This window comes from Schistocerca cancellata, chromosome 7, assembly GCF_023864275.1.
Source record: "Schistocerca cancellata isolate TAMUIC-IGC-003103 chromosome 7, iqSchCanc2.1, whole genome shotgun sequence".
In the NCBI taxonomy this organism is placed as follows: domain Eukaryota; kingdom Metazoa; phylum Arthropoda; class Insecta; order Orthoptera; family Acrididae; genus Schistocerca; species Schistocerca cancellata.
In genome coordinates, this window is record NC_064632.1 from 292306299 (window position 1) to 292328960 (window position 22662).

The 22662-nt window shown below is 38.7% G+C and overlaps 1 protein-coding gene across 4 annotated transcripts in view; it reads left to right on the plus strand.

Moving 5' to 3' along the window:
* The window catches only part of LOC126092477 (uncharacterized), a 45038-nt gene that overhangs the window by 16937 nt on the left and 5439 nt on the right, over positions 1 to 22662 (plus strand). For all 4 annotated transcript variants that reach the window (XM_049908095.1, XM_049908093.1, XM_049908094.1 and 1 more), the window contains exons 3-8: positions 466 to 591; positions 6529 to 6654; positions 9650 to 9841; positions 12204 to 12326; positions 12854 to 13033; positions 16078 to 16180. In XM_049908095.1, the coding sequence (XP_049764052.1) occupies positions 466 to 591; positions 6529 to 6654; positions 9650 to 9841; positions 12204 to 12326; positions 12854 to 13033; positions 16078 to 16173 (843 nt within the window). In that variant the 3' untranslated portion in view covers positions 16174 to 16180. The remainder of the gene's footprint in view (positions 1 to 465; positions 592 to 6528; positions 6655 to 9649; positions 9842 to 12203; positions 12327 to 12853; positions 13034 to 16077; positions 16181 to 22662) is intronic.

Sequence of the window (22662 nt, forward strand, 5' to 3'; positions counted from 1 at the left end):
CTTTCATTTCTTTAACTGTCTTCTGTTTAGCGCCAAATACTTTGTTGGAACAACTGGCCGGCTTATGGTCACTGGTAGTCTTTGGATTTTGTTGGGACACTCACAACTTTTAACAGGAAACCTAAATTTTAAAACCAAAGTACTAAACATCTGTGTATTATGACTTACTTTTTGTTCGTGGCTGATAGCAGTTTGCCAGCCGCTGTGGCCGAGCAGTTCTAGGCGCTTCAGTCTGGAGCCACACGACCGCTACGGTCCCAGGTTCGAATCCTGCCTCGGGCATGGATGTGTGTGATGTCCGTAGGTTAGTTAGGTTTAAGTAGTTCTAAGTTCTAGGGGACTGATGACCTCAGATGTTAAGTTCCATGGTGCTCAGAGCCATTTGATAGCAGTTTCCTGTAGTAGTAGTATTGCTGTAACATTGGAATGTACTTGCGAATGAAGTGATCAATTTTGTTGTTGCAGGATGGTGGTTTGCAGTACTATGTTGTGTACTCTCAAGATGGTGCACCAGTCAGTTACACACTTGCACCTCAGGTTGGTGCCACGGGAGGTGCAGTCTATTGCCCATCAGGTGCTACTCAGAATGCCGTACGTATGAGTTATGTTTTCAGTATACTCTGTAACATGAAACAGTTTATATCTTAGTAGAATGCAGCAGGATTATATATGTTCAACATACTTTTCATTAAATGTAGACTGAGCGTAGCCATAAAAACTTCACTTTTTCAGTGAGCCGGGACAGACCTTCTCATACTGAACCAAAAAGTGTATGCAAAAGACTATGTACGTGACATATTGTGCTCTTGTGGTATTAAATTTTGTGAGTTTTGTTCTCCACGTTAGTGGTAAATAGTTAAGGTTTCCAATCCGACATGCCAGATATATATCTTTGTGATTTCTTGGCATATAGTTGCTGACAGCATCTGTCTTTGTGCTGGTCCCAGAGTTTCTCAGTAATGTGGTATCCAGTTATGTTTTCAACCTTGCAAAGACAAAACAAGAACAACTTGATATGCAGTCAAAATCACCTACTTCTCCTGAAAACCCATATACGTTTTATTTATTAGTTAATTTCATAGACATTCATTCCAGTGATGTTAACAATTCATTAGAAATTTTGGAAACATTAGAAGAAACAGGAAATAACTGACATTTCCAAGAATTTTGATATGTACAATGATTGTTGTGCCATTAAAGTCCATAACGAAAATGGAGTACATTCTGGGTTCATATATATATATATATATATATATATATATATATATATATATATATATATATATATATATATATATATATATATATATATGAATATAATAGAGGGAAACATTCCACGTGGGAAAAATATATTTAAAAAGAAAGATGATGAGACTTACCAAACAAAAGCGCTGGCAGGTCGATAGACACACAAACATACACACAAAAATCTAGCTTTCGCAACCAACGGTTGCCTCTTTCCTGACGAGGCAACCGTTGGTTGCGAAAGCTAGATTTTTGTGTGTATGTTTGTGTTTGTTTGTGTGTCTATCGACCTGCCAGCGCTTTTGTTTGGTAAGTCTCATCATCTTTCTTTTTATATATATATATATATATATATATATATATATATATATAAAGCGCTGGCAGGTCGATAGACACACAAACATACACACAAAATCTAGCTTTCGCAACCAACGGTTGCCTCGTCAGGAAAGAGGGAAGGAGAAGGAAAGACAAAAGGATATGGGTTTTAAGGGAGAGGGTAAGGAGTCATTCCAATCCCGGGAGCGGAAAGACTTACCTTAGGGGGAAAAAAGGACAGGTATACACTCGCACACACACACATATCCCTCCACACATACAAGACACAAGCAGACATTTGTAAAGGCAAAGAGTTCCCGCGTGGAATGTTTCCCTCTATTATATTCATATATATATATATATATATATATATATATATATATATATATATATATATATATATATACTTACCAAACAAAAGCGCTGGCACGTTGATAGACACACAAACATACACACAAAATTCTAGCTTTCGCAACCAACGGTTGCCTCGTCAGGAAGGAGGGAAGGAGAAGGAAAGACGAAAGGATTTGGGTTTTAAGGGAGAGGGTAAGGAGTCATTCCAATCACAGGAGCGGAAAGACTTACCTTAGGGGGAAAAAAGGACAGGTATACACTCGCGCACGCACACACATATCCATCCGCATATACACAGACACAAGCAGACATTTGTAAAGGCAAAGAGTTTGGGCAGAGATGTCAGTCGAGGCAGAAGTACATAGGCAAAGATGTTGTTGAAAGACAGGTGAGGTATGAGCGGCGGCAAATTGAAATTAGAAATTAGCGGAGGTTGAGGCCTGGCGGATAGCGAGAAGAGAGGATATGCTGAAGGGCAAGTTCCCATCTCCGGAGTTCTGACAGGTTGGTGTTAGTGGGAAGTATCCAGATAACCCGGACGGTGTAACACTGTGCCAAGATGTGCTGGCCGTGCACCAAGGCATGTTTAGCCATAGGGTGATCCTCATTACCAACAAACACTGTCTGCCTGTGTCCATTCATGCGAATGGACAGTTTGTTGCTGGTCATTCCCACATAGAACGCTTCACATTGTAGGCAGGTCAGTTGGTAAATCACGTGGGTGCTTTCACACGTGGCTCTGCCTTTGATCGTGTACACCTTCCGGGTTACAGGACTGGAGTAGGTGGTGGTTGTGGGAGGGTGCATGGGACAGGTTTTACACTGGGGGCGGTTACAAGGGTAGGAGCCAGAGGGTAGGGAAGGTGGTTTGGGGATTTCATAGGGATGAACTAAGAGGTTACGAAGGTTAGGTGGACGGCGGAAAGACACTCTTGGTGGAGTGGGGAGGATTTCATGAAGGATGGATCTCATTTCAGGGCAGGATTTGAGGAAGCCGTATCCCTGCTGGAGAGCCACATTCAGAGTCTGATCCAGTCCCGGAAAGTATCCTGTCACAAGTGGAGCACTTTTGGGGTTCTTCTGTGGGAGGTTCCGGGTTTGAGGAGATGAGGAAGTGGCTCTGGTTATTTGCTTCTGTACCAGGTCGGGAGGGTAGTTGCGGGATGCAAAAGCTGTTTTCAGGTTGTTGGTGTAATGGTTCAAGGATTCCGGACTGGAGCAGATTCGTTTGCCACGAAGACCTAGGCTGTAGGGAAGGGACCGTTTGATGTGGAGTGGGTGGCAGCTGTCATAATGGAGGTACTGTTGCTTGTTGGTGGGTTTGATGTGGACGGACGTGTGAAGCTGGCCATTGGACAGGTGGAGGTCAACGTCAAGGAAAGTGGCATGGGATTTGGAATAGGACCAGGTGAATCTGATGGAACCAAAGGAGTTGAGGTTGGAGAGGAAATTCTGGAGTTCTTCTTCACTGTGAGTCCAGATCATGAAAATGTGATCTATAAATCTGTACCAAACTTTGGGTTGGCGGGCCTGGGTAACCAAGAAGGCTTCCTCTAAGCGACCCATGAATAGGTTGGCGTACGAGGGGGCCATCCTGGTACCCATGGCTGTTCCCTTTAATTGTTGGTATGTCTGGCCTTCGAAAGTGAAGAAGTTGTGGGTCAGGATGAAGCTGGCTAAGGTGCTGCAAATTACTTGGTTAAACAACGAAGAGAGAAGAAACACGTAAATTTGAGCAGTGTGCAAGGCTGTTTTTGTTTAGTAAAATCAGAACATTAATTGTATAAATGAAAGATAGATTTACAAGAAATACACAATGTCACCAGAACGAAACCCGCAAAAGTGTGAAAGAAAAACAGTTTGAATGATTTAAAATGACTCAGGAGAGTCAATGCACTCTTACCTAGGGCGATGTAAAAGACTGGGTACTCTGAATTGAAAGTGATGTTCAGGTTTCTTTGACCTGGTTAAACAGATACACAGTTATTTGGAGAAGGAAGTCGCTAAATTATGAAATTTACCTCCAGCAAATGTCTAGACGAGATGTCATTAATAGGTAATATTACTGAGTAATTTGTAGCTATGTGAAGACAAAGGCTTCTCATTATCCCCTAAAAGCTGTCTATATAAAGCCAGACAGGTTTTGTGCAAACTGCAGTTCATCATTTCAAGGGGGGTGGGGGTGCAGGCAGAAACTCGTTTGTGCAGACCATGGATACTATGAGACATTCATAAACAACAATACCTGTGTTGAAGTATCAGTGGTTTACTGTTTCCACAACTTTATCTCCGCCTTCAGGTAACCCAGGTAAATTAGGACCAAAAATTTAAAAAAAAGGTCTATTTACTGCAAAAGTCTTATAATCAGATTAGCAAAATCTGGAAAAGTGTGTGGGAATAATTTTCAATATTACATCCAAAACATCGTCTTACCATTTGCAGAGAATGATTCATTGCTTTTGCTGGACTCTTGATGTGGACATAACATCAACCCTTCCTTTAGAATAACGACGAATAGGCTGTTAATATAATTCGAATTCCACCTGGTACTAATAGTATCATTCAGACTCTCAATAAAAAAAATGTTCCAACAATATAGAGCATTTTTCAGGCAATTGTTGGACAACATAATTTCCAATAGCTTTTTCTTATTACATGTGTATCAACGGAAAAGTAGTGTTAAATTTCAGTTCAGTTTGCATCACCACAATTTACAAATTTGATAAAGTGTGCCTGGTATGCAGTGCAATATTAAGAACAGCCACTCCATTTCAGTTTTGCGTAAATAAAACTAGTAATTACTGTGAAATACATGATTGTATTATTTTTCTTTTATAAGATGTGCCTGGAAGGAAAATGTTTTTGTCATCCAGTAGACACTTCTCATTTTTATAGTTACTGCAGGGAATAAACAAGGAACTTTTTCATGTTAGCAAAATATAGATTATTCTGAAATTGTCATAAGAATTGTACTGTAGGAATTGTTTGAAGGGTGTCTTCTGTAATGTAACATTATACACTGTCTTGATTTTGTTCCCTCTACTAGTCACTTGTATAACAATCACATCAACAACAGGTCAGTTGTCAATATGAACTGTAAGTTATTCAAAACATTAATGATGGAATACATTTTTGCCATGGTTTAAGTGCTTAAAATTAAAGTGTGTGCACTTTTGAAGTCGCGGTGCTCGGCACTATGTTCTAATCACTGCTACAACCACTTATTCGCCGATGAGTGCTAGACAGGAAGGGCTGTTATAAGTAGTTCCTTGTGCATCAAAAGGAGTATTTTACAAATACTTGCCACACAACTTAGCTGTTAAAATTTTGACAGTGCATTTCTTTCAGTGTATTCTACTTGTGCAATAAATTTCCTGACAGGTTTCAGTTGGACCAATTTGAGATCAAAAATAAGTTTCCAGAGTGCTACGAGAACAGCTTATAAATCTCTAGAATGACACTCTTACTCAGCAATAAGATGAACTCTGTAGTGTGCTTTGTTCTTGGTTGGAACTCGGAATCTTGCCTTTCAAAATCAATATGTCTACCTAGCGAGTTACCAGACACAGTGCATAACCTGCTCTGCAGCTAGCTTCTGAAATCCCCAGAAAGTCTCCTGCACATTTTTCCCAATTGACACTTGGGTGAAAAAAGACTCTTGCAAAGAAAAACTAAAGCTCAGCCTAAGATTTTTGCCCAGCATGAATCCTCATGGAGTTTTTATTATGTGAATCTTACAAATAAGAGTGAACAATGGCAAATATTGGATGCAATGTTGGCTGAAAGCTCACTTTCTAACAGTCCTTTCGTTGTGCTTACATGCGACTCATCACCACCACTGTATGGTGAGTGGCAACTATCCTCTTTCAAACATCGTTAAAAGATTTTTTTATTTAACCCTGGTGTAGAATACAAACACCATAGGCAGTTGTAAGCTTTGATCACCAGTCTTACCATGTAATTCCAGGATTTTATGAAGCACAAGTTTAATTTCGGCAGTCGAAATTTACTTTGTTGAAGGGGATGGGGTGCCTTATATACAGGAAAACATGGTATTGTTAAACCATGTTTCACGAGTAACTTTCTGGTCCAGAGTGACTACTCGAAGTAATCAGCAACTGACCACAACACTAATGTATATGTTGTCAATGATCTATAGATGTGCCGAGTGTGGAGTTTTATGTTCCCAAGTATACTGCACACAGTGGATGTGCAGGAACAGGAGAGTGTTGTGTCGTCTACTGACGTCGCAAGTTAACCCAGTCTGCCCAAGGTGACTCCTATTATAGAAACAGATTTCGTGCTTTTGTGGCTTCTTACTCTTTATTGTGTTTTTTGCTTTATTTTATAACTGAAAAGTTACACAAGTTTGTGGTATATTTTCCTACTAGTTTGCTACAGGAGATGAAATATCTGAAAGCGAAAAGATTTTTTAATGCACTGTGCATAAATAAGTATATAAATAGCTAAACAAGTTTTAATGAAAATCATTTCAACAGTTAAAATGTCAGACTTACTCAACAAGAAAAATAATTTTCAGTGCAGTTTGCATTATTATATTTTTTTCTTTGCATACAACATGTTTTTGTTCACACAGTAATGCTTTCTCAGGCTAATGTTGGCTACCAGTTTGTCGTGGGCGATCCTGCAAATCTGAATGGTACACCAGTTGAGTATGCTGTTGGGGCTGCAAAACAAGGTCCTGTTGCTGTGGAGTACAGCATTGGGGGCTCACAGGTCAGTCAAATCGTGTATTTCCTGTAATGAGTTTTTGTCACTGATTTAGGATTACATGGAAACCACATAAGCATTAATACCTCTCTTCAGTGCCTAGCTACCTTACATATCTATCAATTTACATCGCACATGTCTTACAACCTGTCTTATGCCCTGTATCCCCTTTCTTGTTACAGAAATATTGTCGAAATTCATTTGATGTCTGGAGTAGGAGCAAGATGATGATGATTATTATCTCCCCCCCCCCCCCCCCCCTTCTTGCAGCGGTGTACCGTAGGTCTCTAGAAGAGCGTAGCATTCCAAAGGAATGGGAAAGGGCACAGGTCATCCCCGTTTTCAAGAAGGGGCGTCGAGCAGATGTGCAGAACTATAGACCTACATCTCTAACGTCTATCAGTTGTAGAATTTTGGAACACGTATTATGTTAGAGTATAATGACTTTTCTGGAGACTAGAAATCTACTCTGTAGGAATCAGCATGGGTTTCGAAAAAGACGGTTGTGTGAAACCCAGCTCGCGCTATTCGTCCATGAGATTGAGGGCCATAGACACGGGTTCACAGATAGATGCTGTGTTTCTTGACTTCCGCAAGGCGTTCGATACAGTTCCCCACAGTCGTTTAATGAACAAAGTAAGAGCATATGGACTATCAGACCAATTGTGTGATTGGATTGAAGAGTTCCTAGCTAACAGAATGCAGCATGTCATTCTCAGTGGAGAGAAGTCTTCCGAAGTAAGAGTGATGTCAGGTGTGCCGCAGGGGAGTGTCGTAGGACCGTTGCTATTCACAATATCCATAAATGATCTTGTGGATGACATCGGAAGTTCACTGAGGCTTTTTGCGGATGATGCTGTGGTATATCGCGAGGTTTTAACAATGTAAAATTGCACTGAAATGCAATTGGTGCAGGGAATGGCAATTGAATCTCAATGTAGACAAATATACTGTGCTGCAAATACATAGAATCAAGATCCTTTGTCATTTAGATACAAAATAGCAGGTCAGCAACTGGAAGCAGTTAATGCCATAAATTATCTAGGAGCACGCATTAGGAGTGATTTAAAATGAAATGATCGTATAAAGTTGATCGTGGGTAAAGCAGATGCCAGACTGAGATTCATTGGAAGAATCCTAAGGAAATGCAATCCGAAAACAAAGGAAGTAGGTTACAGTACGCTTGTTCGCCCGCTGCTTGAATACTGCTCAGCAGTGTGGGATCCGTACCAAATAGGGTTGATAGAAGAGATAGAGAAGATCCAACGGAGAGCAGCGCGCTTCGTTACAGGATCATTTAGTAATCGCGAAAGCGTTACGGAGTTGATAGATAAACTCCAGTGGGAGACTCTGCAGGAGAGACGCTCAGTAGCCTGGTACGGGCTTTTGTTGAAGTTTCGAGAACATACCTTCACCAAAGAGTCAAGCAGTATATTGCTCCCTCCTACGTATATCTCACGAAGAGACCACGAGGATAAAATCAGAGAGATTAGAGCCCACACAGAGGCATACCAACAATCCTTCTTTCCACGAACAATGCGAGACTGGAATAGAAGAACCGATAGAGATACTCGAGGTACCCTCCGCCACACACCGTCAGGTGGCTTGCGGAGTATGGATGTAGATGTAGATTATTTCTGTGTGCCAAAATAGAACAGGATCATTATAACAATTTCTTACTGATGGTACACATTATGGGGTATATGAGGAAGAGGAGTAGCTGGAAGTCTCAAGATTATAATTCACTCCTCTGGGTTCTGCTCTTCCATGTAAATAATCTTACAATCTGTTTAAAATTCCAGCTGATGAAGAAGGCTTTCGACACCATTCCTCAAAAGCAGTCTTCTGACCAAACTGTGTGCCTATGGAATATCGCCTCAGTTGTGCTGCTGGATTCATGATTTCCTGTCAGAAAGATCACAGTTTGTAGTAATAGATGGAAAATCATAGAGTAAAACAGAAGTTATATCCGGTGTTTCCCAAGGAAGTGTTATAGGCCCTCTATTGTTCCTGATCTATATTAATGACATAGGAGACAATCTGAGTAGTCGTCTTAAATTGTTTGCAGATGATGCTGTCATTTACAGTCTTGTAAAGTCGTCAGATGACCAAAACGAATTGCAAAATGATTTAGATAAGATATCTGTATGGTGCAAAAAGTGGCAACTGACCATGAATAAAGAAAAATGTGAAGTTATTCACATAAGTACTAAAAGAAATCCACTAAATTTTGATTACGCAATAAGTCACACAAATCTGAAGGCTGTAAATTCAACTAAATACTTAGGGATTACAATTACAAATTGGAATGATCACATAGATAATGTTGTGGGTAGAGCAAACCAAAGACTGTAATTAATTGGCAGAACACTTAGAAAGTGCAATACGTGTACTAAAGAGACTGCTTACACCACGCTTGTCCGCCCTATTCTGGAGTGTTGCTGTGCAGTGTGGGATCCGTATTAGGTGGGACTGACGGATGACATCGAAAAAGTACAAAGAAGGGCAACTCTTTTTGTATTAGCACGAAGTAGGGAAGATAGTGCCACAGACATGATACGTAAATTATAGTGCCACAGACATGATACGTAAATTGGAGTGGCAATCGTTGAAACAAAGGTGTTTTTCATTGTGACGGGATCTTCTCATTATATTTCAATCACGTTTTCTCCTCCAATTGCAAAAACATACTGTTGGCACCCACCTACATATGGAGAAATGATCGTCATGATAAAATAAGAGAAATCAGGGCTCGCACAAAAAAATTTAAGTGCTTATTTTTCCCACGCACCTTTCAAGAGTGGAACAGTAGAGAGACAGCTTGAAGGTGGTTCATTTAACCCTCTGCCAGGCACTTTATTGTGATTAGCAGAGTAATCACATAGATGTAGATATGAATAATGCATGCTTACTATATGGTCCTATTTGAATGAAGGTTCTAGCATAGTGTATTTATGTTGATACTTGTATCTGTTGCACTAACATTACTGTGATTCTGCAGGTTCCAAATAATGCTGTAGTAACATATGGAGTCCCAGATTCAGCTGCCATTGGTTCAGCCTCTTACGGGTCACATGGATATAACACCCCAGGTTCTCCAGAAAGTGAAACACTGTCATTTACCTATGGCCATGGAGAGAAATGCATTGTGAGAAAGAGTAAAGAACCACCTCCAGAGTTTGCTCTACCAAAGGTAATGGCTACAAATAAGCTATAGTTTCTAATTGGACAGTAATGTATTTAACATACTGCGTTTCCATTCTAAATCATTGTACGGTGTTGCGTTAAACAGTTCTTTTTATGACATGTCATTCTAATGTGTAGTTGGATTAAGTCTTAGCAAGATAATTTTGTAAGATCGTAATTTCAGTTGTATAAAGTTATTCAGAGTTTTCATGTGTTTTGTGAGTTGCTTTTGCATGTGTCATCTCTCTATTATTCCCTGGATGTGGTGTTGTCTTGGTGTCTTCTAATAACAATACTCGTGGTGCTTGTGGCCTATGTAGTAAAAATAAATCATTTACCTATACTCCAAGGTCTCAATTAAGTAGATGTTTTGTTTGAGGAAAGTGCAATAACTAAAGTATGCCACAAACCAAAATGAAAATCTTACTGCAGTAGAGGCAGCTTCAGATACATGTTCTCTCGAGAGATCTTGTGCTGCTCCAGTTTGTTGTAGAGTGCCGTAAATGTTTATTATTCTCAAATCATCTGTTGGGGCCAAAATGAGAAATTTGCTTGAAAAGGCCATGCTTGATCACTTATGCAGTTTTATTTATTATGTTTGCAGTCCAATGCTAAGATGGTTTTGCTGAAAAACTATTGACTGCCACTTGTATATTCTTAAGATTTGTAAGTTGTAAATTATTATAGTGTGTCATTGTTGTTTATATTTTCAGTGTTGTTTTCGTCGTGGCATTTAATTGTTTTGGGTTTCCCCCAGTCTCTTTAATAGTGTTGTCAGTTGCATGGTTGTGAAATGCTCGTGCTTGTGTATCATTTATACAAAGGTAAAGTAATAAGGAAATAATATTGTAAATCTGAGACTTCTCCACGATGTTTTGCACACATGTGGAGAGACCTCAGCGATTGTGTTGTTCACTCCTGATGAAGAAAGTGTACCTAATTTTTAGATTAATGACTTCAGTCCCACATTCATGAAAGAAGGAAAAATACAAATGTAGTGACCACTATCATGGGAATGTTTAAAAAGCCACAAAACTTAATATGCAAACATCTAATAAAAGATCGGTTTTGCTTTGATAATCGGGACCCACCAACGCATTGCATCAGTACAGGCCTATTGAATGATGAAGTCAAAGTAATTTTAATATCCACAGAATGTATCATTTAAGAAAGTAACAATGTGTCTGTCTCATATCATTAAAGAAAAAAGCCATTTAATTTAAATTCTTGCTACTGTGGAGGAACACTTTTCTTTTCGTGGATGAGTGTCTGTCTGGCAATACCATTGTGTGGCCAACCTAAGCACCAAGGAGTCTCCTCTGCCACTCTGCTTAAAAAGTTACAGTAGTTGTTGGGTGTGAAAATTGCAGACAGTTTTGTCACCACCAAGGCAGTAAACCCACAGAGACGCGTAGTCCAGGTCATTCGATGCAGGTTCTTGACAGTGCCATTTGGCTGTTAAATCACTAGAAAGGATTTAGTGTTTATGTTGCTGCCATCTTTCTTTACTATGTACTGGCCTCCATTACTTTGAAGTCAATTGTGTCTAGAATCGCTTTTGTAAGAATCTGGTCACATAACAAAACTACACATGTGCCTACTGCGATTGCCATAATACTGCATGCATGTGTTTGCTCTGCGAGCTGACTGCACACCACCCATCCTTGCTGCTTGGATAACAGTTGCTGTCCTTTGCATTTGAATTATAGATAGCAAGATCTCCCATTTTTCTCTCAAGATGGTTTTCCACATTTTACTGGTTAGGGCTCTCTTAGGACTGGAGGAACATTTATTTCTTGTTTGATAGTTTTTCTCTTGTAACTTCTGATTTTTGTGAAGGAATTACAATATGGCAGGTAATCTGTAGTGGTGGATTGTTGTCCCATTCTGTAAGGACTGCCTTGCATTCTGTTGTTGTTGTTGTTGTTGTTGTGTTTTCATTGCTGAGTATATAAAAAGTCAGTTGATTTTCTGCTTTCCCTCAAGTTTTTGTGGCCTTCGCGCAGTCCCTTATTCAGTAGCCACATGTGGCTGAAACACCTGCTGTAGGTTCAATCTCCGATGCTACCACAGTCAAAGAGACAGAAGATCTTCAGTTAACTTAAAATTTATCTGGAGATAAGGAAGCAGTAGCAGAAAAGGCTGTAGTTTCAGTTAATTCTGCGTGCAATTTGATTTGCTCTTTGGAGGCATACAACTGACACTCGCCACACATCATTTAACAATCAGTTATACATATTCATAACTGCTGCAATATGAATATTATTCTATCATGAATGAACATTTGAATCTCTCCTTTTTAAGTCGTGCCTTCTGATGTTCGACCAGAGTTATTTTATTGTAAATAATGTATTCATGTCTTCTTTCAGGGAGGAGGCCAATCAACAAGGTACTACCTTCTTGAATCAGAGGCAGTTGCTCATGATGATGGTATCCTGAACTTGGAGCAGTATTGTGCATTTCCTGTAATAGACAGGCCAAAAGTGCAGAAGGTAAAATGACAGTGACAACTGATTGTCCAGTATTCACATATCCCCAGTTGTCACAACTGTTCCTCTGTCACAGCACTTTCATTGTATTTCTCTTCCTTTTCCCCATCTTCATTATTTCTCATTAATCCCCATTGCTTTCCCTCACTCCACCAGTCTCACATACTCTCTTCTCATTCTCTGCATTCTTTTTGTATTATATTTATATTCAGCAATGTATTTTCAGTATTTTTGCTTCCAGCTAATACGCTAATATCAGTATTTGTGCTAAGAATTGACATGAGGACGGCTGAATAAGTTCTCTCTCACATACCTAGAGTATGAAGTTTGGTATTTCCAATTTTTCATGTAGTATATGAAAGCATTTGCAGAGTACTGTCAAAAGTTCAGTGACTGTAAATTTACTGTTCCTATCCTCCCCACCTCAAATTCTAATTATTCTAACAAAATCCTGTTTGGCCACAGATTGAAGTGTTGTTAATATTTCTCAGAAATGTTAAGAAATGTATATTTTCTTTTTTTTCGTTTAGCTCTATGAATTTGAGATAATTGCACGACGGCCGCCACTCGATAGAGATCCTGTTCTACATGCCATGATGCTGCGTCTGTATGCACCAACATCCATGGGTGCCAAACAGCGTTTCTGGTTCCTCATGCGGCATTGGAGACGCTTCCGTACCATGGATCTAGAAATTGAATCAGTGACACAGGTTGTTATTTAAGAACAATCACAATAATTACCTATAATTAATACAAGTCTTCTGCGTGTTATAACTGCAAGAAAAGTGAGATGCTTTTTTCAGAACTGTGATTATTCAGTGGCTAGCTCACATAACTAATGAGGCTAATCTTTGATATTTCATTATTGTAACTCTTCTTCGATACTCTAATGCAGTAGTGTTGTCTATGATTGTATGAATATCTTAGTGCTGTATTAGCAAGAAATACAGCCTCACATTGCAAGTATAACTAGTGCTAAATCTCTGACCTGAACCCAGGAGGAGGAGGGGGGGAGGCAGATGTTGTATCTCCTTACTACCTTACATAATATATGATTAGGACATACAAACTCAAGCAGTATGTAACTTTGCGTAATCAGCAGATAGTTTTATGCAGTATATTTTAATGACTGATATACTGCTCATAAACTGCTTCGAAAAATGATCTGAAATATCCTCACTGCAAGGGCTGTAGTCAGGCAGAGAGGTATCATTGATGTTATAGTAGGCGTGGGGCAGCAGAGTTATTTCTTCCAGTGTAGCATCCAAAATATTGCAGCAGCATGTCAATGTCATGGTGATATTTCTGTTCATAAGATTGAAAATACACTGAAACCTCCCTCTTACACTGTTCAGGTGACTTGAAAAAGTGGTGTAAATTGCCTGAAGGTATAGGAAGAGGGAAATAATTTCTTAAGTAATAAGTTTTGCATTTCCTGGATACATTGCAGTTCATACTTTTTGGTGAAAAATTCCAAAATAATAGTTCATTTAAAGTCTTCTTCAAGACAGCAGTTGACAATGGCTAATGTTGAGTGATTATGTATGATAATGAACCCAGTGAGATTATTACATTCTACAAGTGTCGTCATGAAGTTAAATGCACACAAGAACTTAATTTATACAGTCCTCATTAATCCTGATGTTAGTGAAATGTCTATGCAATCATGCTGCTATCAAATACCACACAAGTTTGAACCAAAAGAAACTTTCGCAACTTTTCAGTAATCAAACACGAGTAGGCTACAGCAAAACGCAGGATTTTAGTGCCAAAAAAGTGTTTCTTGTTAAGCCAAAGTAAAGATCTATAAATTGTAGTACATATTAGAGTTTTTGCACTTAGTAGAATATTTTTAATAATCCAGATTACACCAGGTCTCACATAGTCCAGATAAATGAAGTTATTGCATATGCAGTGGAATAATGAAACATAATTCTATAGGAAATTATATAGGTAGAATGAACAGCTAAATTTTAGCTTGGAGAAAAAGAAAAGAACATGTCCAGCATATGTAAACAGTTGTGCTGTTGTGTACGACGTTTGTAGGATGCAACAAGCAATGTGAGCAATATGTGTATGGGCATAGGTGATTGCACAAGGTGCTTTATGTTTTTAAATATTTTACTGGTGACAAACCTTTCTTAATGCGCTATTCTTATCCACTTGACATCTTGGGTGTTAGGTCAGTGTAAAATGGATGTGTTTTATAACAGAAGATTTTAAGACCTGTGGGAACCTGTTGTCTTAAATAAAAAATATTTTATCTTATCTTGGCTGTTGAATGGTTTTGGCAAATGTGCCACGTCTGTGACAGTTCGAAGGTAGTTTGTAAATTAACTGGGAGAGATGCTACCAGATCTCTTTTTTATAGTTCCAAACTCTCCCCATTTGGCCTAGTACTGATGCCTTAGCCCAAAGCAAAACTTCATTTGATAATGCAACTACAAGCATCGTTACACAGTATAGTTATTGGTCGACTGGCACGGCAGTATTAGGAGATGAAGTATTAGCAGTGTGCATTGTTAGTGACTTATATAAATTCAAAAATAGAAAGAGTTGCTTTTGCATGTGTCATCTCTCTATTATTCCCTGGATTATTCCCAGTGCCTTACTAACATTGTTATCTCAATTACACTTACTTTACCTCCATTAACATTGTTTCTCAAAGTGTAAGTGGTGGGAAACATGTATTATAGTAACACAAAACTGGGTGTAAATAGACATTATGAATATAGAGAATTTCAAGGGACTGATAAATTTCGTAAAAAGTGGGTTTATGCTGTTGGTTACTATAACATCACTATTTTGTTGGTTACATATTGAACAAGTAGTTGTAGCTGTTCGGTGAACATCTTTTGATAACTTGCATATGTATGTTCTGGAAAGTCCACTATTCTCTGATTTCTGGGAATGACATCAGTTAAAAAATTTGTTCCTACCTCTTGCCCGCCCTCCTCCCCTTTCTCTCAAATTTGATTTATGCTTTCTTACTCAACATATTTGTAATAGATATTTACTTCTAAATAAATCAGATCTTTTGAACAAAATTTAGATGTAACATGAAAGTAACTGAACTTATTGAATTAAGTGGTACTTCACGTACTGTTATAATGAAACTGTGTTCTTTTATTTATTGTCCCAAATTACTTGTTAATTTATAGTCATATTTCTTAATGACAACAGTTTGTAATGTAAATGTGGTATGAATAATTTGGTAGGTATCCAGATTGTTAATTTTAGGGCATATGGAGCAAGAGCAGCGAAAAGGTACTTTTGAACTGAGCGTGATGCTGATTCCTTTGCATTATGGCTGAAACTGAAAAATGTGAGCTGTTAACTGTCTTCATATCTTACTATGATTAGTATATGAACTGCTTTTGAAATCGGTGTATTTTTATTTTGCTGTTAAGTCTTAGAGTACATCTGAGAGCGATATGGATTTGGTGATGTTCTTTTGAGGGTTTGTGTAGGAGCTTTAAAGAAATAAAGATCTTTATCATTAACAGCATCTGAAATATAAAAGTAAGAAAAAATGTTTTCATGATAGAAGCCCTTATTATAAGATAAAATTGGTCTCAGAATGGTTAAATATGATACCATATGCCATACATTCAATTGCTGGCCATTAATTGAAACTTACACATTGAAATTTGAATCTGTGACAGATATGTTGCTCTATTGAAAAACAGTTTTTTGCTTTATTGTATTTTAAATGTTGTTTTTATTTTTTAATTGTACATCTCTTATATTTCAGAAAAATAGTTCACTAATTGCTAGATGGGCAACCTCGGAATCTAAATCTCAGTCTGCTGCTGACATATCTCATTCAGCCTCAGCTGTTCACCTGTGAATGAATGGTAAGGTTTATTATCAGTATTTTCCTACTTAAATATTCACTCCAGTGAACTTAGTTGGAAAGTTATCAGCCAGTATTTTTACTGCTCAAAAAGTCTTTGTGGGGAATAGAAGGCTTGTATTTCTTAAGTTTTAGTTACGGAAGAATTAGTATTGTTGCTTTACAAGCTATAAAGGTATTTTGGTAAATTAAGTAAATTTCTGTGAAAGAGTGCAAAGTCACTTGACTTTGTGTTGGTAAACATGAATACAACACAAAGGTGTGAAAGATGCACAAAGCAAAGTTGAATTTGACAAAGTTAAAGAATTGAAAGATGGTCACATAACCAGAAAAGCTGAAGCATACTAAAGTCATCCATTCAAGATTATCACTCAGTTAATAATTGAAAAGGTTCATGGTATGGCAGTGGAAAAACACAAAATGTAAACATATTAACAAAGCCAGTACACTACATCTACTTCACAAACTGGACATTGTAATGGATCTGGGAGATGTGGTATTTTCTACCGGATTTGTCGATACCAAATTGTAAATGTTTTCTTATATTTTTTGTCAGAATTTATTATAATTTGCCTTATTATATGATAATTTACTTATATTTTTGAGAGTGACAGCATATTGATTACTATTAGTAAATGTGTCGAAGAATAGCAAAGAGACTGATTGCAAGTGGAAGCTTGTGATGTTGTGTAAAATGTCTTTGACGCTGGAGTCGTCTTTGACTATACTCAGTCGGCAGTTAACTCTTGGTGTGTGTTGACGGAAGAAGAATGTGCAGGTCGCCGTCATAAATAATTTTGAATTATGTTACTATTTTTTTCAAATAAACTTTAAGAAGAAACTACATTCGAAGAAATGGTATTTGAAGCACCAAAAATGAGGCAAACCCAATGAACCAGGTCATTTCTGCAACCGACAAAGATGCATTGTGGAATCATACTTCCACTAGACAACTGAAGCCAAAACCAATATCGCCTAGTAAACATCTAACGGAAAAGGTACTGTCACGAAATATGCCAAATTTAAGTAAATAAAAAAAGTGAGCATATTTCAACTTTGTGCATCAGCCGGGATACCATATTTCAACATTAAGATACTATGTGAATGCTAGTTGCAGCAGTTGCTGATTTCTGGCAACAGATGCAGAACAACAAGTAAAAAATAAAATTAAAAAAAAACTGGAAACTCCAGAATGGAGCAATATGTGAAATACGGAAAGGCAGCCACATTGATACTTGGGAGCACAGTAACTACTTTTGGAGAACAGTAACGTGCAACAGAAAACAGCATTCATGCTATAGCCTGGGAGACAAGTTTGTGGTACTGACAGCTCAGTAGCGTTTCCTTGCCTAGTGACTGCAGGTAGCCAGCCAGCGATGTACTGCACTCAAGCAGGTAGCAGGAGACACATTGCTGCTCTGCAACCTGTGCTGTCGTTTCATTGTTTGAGTTGTAGTTCAGTTTGTAGTTTATTTCATTTTTGTTGTTTTTAGTATTTATTTGTTTCTGTTTTGTTTTTAAACAGTGTCCAGTGCAATGATTAGTGCTAGCCAAACGTGCAAAGTGAAACAGAGGAAGAAAATTGTGCTACACAGCTAGGCCCATGTAGTATTGTGTTTGGTGAGGGACTACTTTGAAAAAGAAACAGAAAAAACTGAGACATCTTTTCCTGTTTCTCAGATTAACAGGACTGCGGCAGCATTGAAAATAAGCAAGAACACTGTTGTAACAATAGGCAAAGAATGTACAGTATAGACGTGGTAAGAGTGCCACAGCAAGACTGAAGACACCAGGAAAGAAGTGGCCAAGAAAGAAGCAGATAACAGCTTTGGATGATTTCGAGAAAGAATATCTGTAGTCATATACACTGCAGCTCGACACACAAGTCGCCAGAGTGATGTCAAATTGAAAGACTTGAACCCAGCAAACGGTCTACCCGATGGGAGGCCCTAGACACAAGACATTACCATATTACACTGCAGCAGCAAAGAAACTGGCATAGTGCGGTGGCCCAGTGTAATGTTAAGCTCTCTCTATACAGCTTAAGTGTTTTCGTGAACTTACTTGTTGAAGAATGCTGGTTGTGCTTTCTTGCAGCGCCGATGTCTTCTGCTAGCACCGAACGCTTCTCCGAAGATTTCACTGCTAGGAAGGGGAAATTTTCACTCTCACGCTCTCTCTCTTCTTATTTAAAAATATGCTACTCTTGGAATGTCATTCAATGCACCAGAACATATTTTTTTCCACTTTGTACAAAAACAACAACTAAACTTTATGACGTAAGCCCACACATTACCGGGCACCCAGAATCAGTTAATTACACATTTTTGAACACAATACATAAGCTTTTATCCTGGCCGACTATCCATGTCCAGTCCACTCTCAACAGCAGATCAACGTCTAATAAACAGTCACTATTTCGAGTCTCTCTATTTGTTTTTTAACAATACAATGCTACATTACTCTTTGCAGCTGGCCACGGAGCTTCTGGGCCTTATTTGCTTATTGTTGGCAGGTCACACTGAACACTTGCCGGTGCAGACGAATTATCTCCCTTCCAGTTTCGCCTACACAAACAATAAATGGGTGCAGTATCCCATGCTCATCCTTGTGCATTGCTTTAAAATAACACGTGTTCAAAATGGCTGGCACACAAGTGTCTCCAGACTTTCGTAAAATCCTGGGGGCACTAAAGTAGGCATGCATATTCAAATACTGAGATATGCAAACGGGCAGTAAACGGCACTGCGGTTGGCAACACCTATATAAGATGACAAGTGTTTGGCACAGTTGTTAGATTGGTTACTGCTGCTGTAGTGACAGGCTATCAAGATTTAAGTGGGTTTGAACATGGTGTTATAGTCGGCCCATGAGTGATGGGACACAGCATCTCCAACATAGCGATGAAGTGGGGATTTTCTTGTATGGCCATTTCACAAGTGTACCATGAATATCAGGAATCTGGTAAAACATCAAATCTCTAACATCACTGCAGCCGGAAAAATATCCTGCAGGAATAGGGCCAACGGCGACTGAGGAGAATTGTTCAATGTAACAGAAGTGCAACACTTCCACAAATTGCTGCAGATTACAACGTCGTGGTGCGAACCATTCAATGAAACATCATCAATATGGGCTTTTGGAGCCAAAGGCCCACTCGTGTACCCTTGATATTGCATGACATAAAGCTTTACACCTCGTCTGGACCCATGAACACCGACATTGGACTGTTGATGACTGGAAACAGGTTACCTTGACGGACGAGTCTTGTTCCAAATTGTATTGTGCGGATGGACGTGTACGGGTATGGAGATAACCTCATGAATCCGTGGACCTTGCATGTAAGCAGGGAACTGTTCAAGCTTGTAGAGGCTCTGTAATGGTGTGGAGTACATGCAGATTGGGATGATATGGGTCTACTGATACGTCTAGATATGACTGACAGGTGACATGTATGTAAGCATCCTGTGTGATCACCTGCAACCATTCATGTCCATTGTGCATTTTGACGGACTTGAGTAATTCCAGCAGGACAATGCGACACCCCACATGTCCAGAATTCCTACAGAGTGGCTCCAGGAACACTCTTCTGAGTTCAAATAGTACCACTGGCCACCAGACTCCCCAGACATGAACATTATTGAGCATATCTGGGATGCATTGCAACATGCTCTTTGGAAATCTCCACCCCCTCATACTCTTATGAATTTATGGACAGCCCTGGAGGATTCATGGTGTCCCTCCAGTACTACTTCAGACATTAGTTGAGTCCATGCCATGTCATGTTGCGGCACTTCTACATGCTCTCGGGGGCCCTACACAATATTAGGCAGGTGTTCCAGTTTCTTTGGCTCTTCAGTGTATATAGCTAATAAAGAGGTTGGAACATCCCACTCTATCTAAATTATGTGTCATTTCAGAAAGATGATCTTTTTATTGAAAGAAAATTTTCATTACGTAAATTGCTGAAAGATATTGGCTTCATGCATTCAGTGTTTAACGGATGCAAATTATTGATGGAAAGAACAGATGTAGTTGCGAGGTGGTGCAGATTTTTGCACAGGTTCACGAGTGAGAGATTGAACAATATAATGTGGCTAGATGAAACTTGGGGTAATGCCAGCCATTCAATACATAGGGGATGTAGTGATGGAACACCTGAGGGAGCAGGGCAGTGCCTGTTGGAAAAGGAAGAGCGAATTATTGTTTCACATGCAGGTACACTGGATAGTTTTGTGCCAAACTGCTTGTTAATGTTTCGTTCAGAAAAGGACGGATGATTACCATGCTGAGATAAACTGTGGCTTTTCAGAAGTGGTTCGACACATCACTTATGATGAATCTGACAAGTCCATCAGTGGTGATCATCATGAAGAGTACCCCTTATCACTCCGTTGTTCATAAGACACCAGCTTTGACCAAAAAAAAAAAAAACTGTAATATTCAGTGGCTGAAATGAAAAGTGGATTTCAGAGAAGATTTGGAGAAGGTGAAATTGCTCGAAAGATTCTTCCATGCCATTAAATAGGTATTGGCACAAATAAAAGAATACATTGCTGCAAACAGTAAAAATTTGTGATCTCTGAAACTGAAAGTCGCCTTGTAGCATCTGTCAATTAAGTGACAAGCGAGACCTATACAGAAATGAAAGTTGTGAACAGCTGTGCAAGTGTCATCAGAGAGGCAGCCAAAAATGAAGGCATTGTGGAAGAATGCATAGAGAATTTAATTACACATCTGAGAGGGAACAGTGATAATTCAAGCAGTGCTGAAGAAAACTATTTTAAATTAGACTCTGACAGTAATGGAAGTGGTCTTTTCCCATTAGCATAACTATCACACACTCAAGAATGTAAGGAGGGAGAATGCTGTAGACCTATCACTATATTGTGAGTACCATCCTCAGATTATAACTGTTAATTTACTGGTGAATTATTGTGTCACTCATTGTAGAAGTAATTAATATTGCTAATATTTATTAACGGAAACAAAAACTGTGAATGTTCAACAACTTGTGGAAAAGTTTTAATTTCGATTGAGAAGTTTGACAAATAACTTTGATATTTCACCATATTAGGTACTAAATAGCTCTTTTTAATGTTTCAAGATTTAATAAAGCGGCAACTGTAAAGAAATTCACACATACAAATGCAACCTGCATGTTGTTGTCACTTTTGTTTCTGCTACTAGAGAACACATGTAAGTAGCAACTGGGCACAGAGTGCCATATGCCACGTTTGGCAATGTTGCCATCTGCCCACCTGAACTGTCAATATGTCACTCATCTCGTGGACTATAACTTTCAATCACTAGCTCTTTTGCTGCAGTACAGTCACACAGACAGCTAAATGCACACTCACATGGCCATGGCAAGAGTCTTGCCCTGTGTGTGTGTGTGTGTGTGTGTGTGTGTGTGTGTGTGTGTGTGTGTGTGTGTGTGTGTAAATGAGTGCACTATTGCTAGATGTTCTTTCTTCCTGTGAAGATGAAGATGTTGCCTGGAAAGGTGATTGGCATGGTTTTAAGTGATTTTCAGAATGATCTCTTGGGATATAATAGAATTGGTTTCTCTTCTATATTGTTCTTTAGATATAGTCACAGATGACTTATTTCTATTTCCTAAGTTTAAAAAATTGCTTTGGTGAGAAATAGCTTTCAATAAACAGAAAGTAATTCCTTTAATAGCGAGCTATTTTATAAGAGTTTTTAATGGCCTATTATTCCACTAAAATGGAAAAAGAATGTAAAGTTCTTGGACAAAATTTTTACCTGTCAAAGCCACATAGCAATGCAATCCAAAAATGGTATGTAAGAAAAACTTGTGGAGAGTCAAGATGTTGGAATTTACTGTGATTGCTATGAAATAAAAAAAGTACAAAAAAAAGAAAAAAAACTTCCATTGACCAAGGACAAATAAGTAACACTTGTTTGAAGCAGGAAAGAGAGCAAATTAACATTTAATTGAAGATCGCTTGGTGGATGTAAGAGATAAAGATTGTAAAGGCTTAAAATTTAACTTCTTACAGCACGAACTGCATGAATTCACAGTGCAGTTTCTATATTATTGAGGCAGTTCTGATTCAGTCTTCTGTCTGAAGATTCGTGTGATGTAGCTCTCAATGCTAACCTGTCCTGTGCAAGTCTCTTCGTTGCAGCATATCCAAATCCACTTGAACCTGTTTATTATATTCAACCCCTGGCTCCCTGTACAGCATTTGCCACTCATGTTCCCCTAAGTCATCAAAGAATTATTTGTTGAGGCCTTGGATGTGTTCTATCAACCCATACCTTCTATTAATAAAGTTTTGCATAAAGATCTGTATTCCCCAGTTTGGTTCTCACAGTCACTCTAATTATTTCTGTTGCAAGAATATAAATCAAGTGTACAAAGGAAGGGATGACAATAACAGTGTACGTACTGGAAGTCTCCCAGTTTAATAAAAGGGAGAAAAAGTCATTTGTCAGGAAAAACCTGAAAATTTT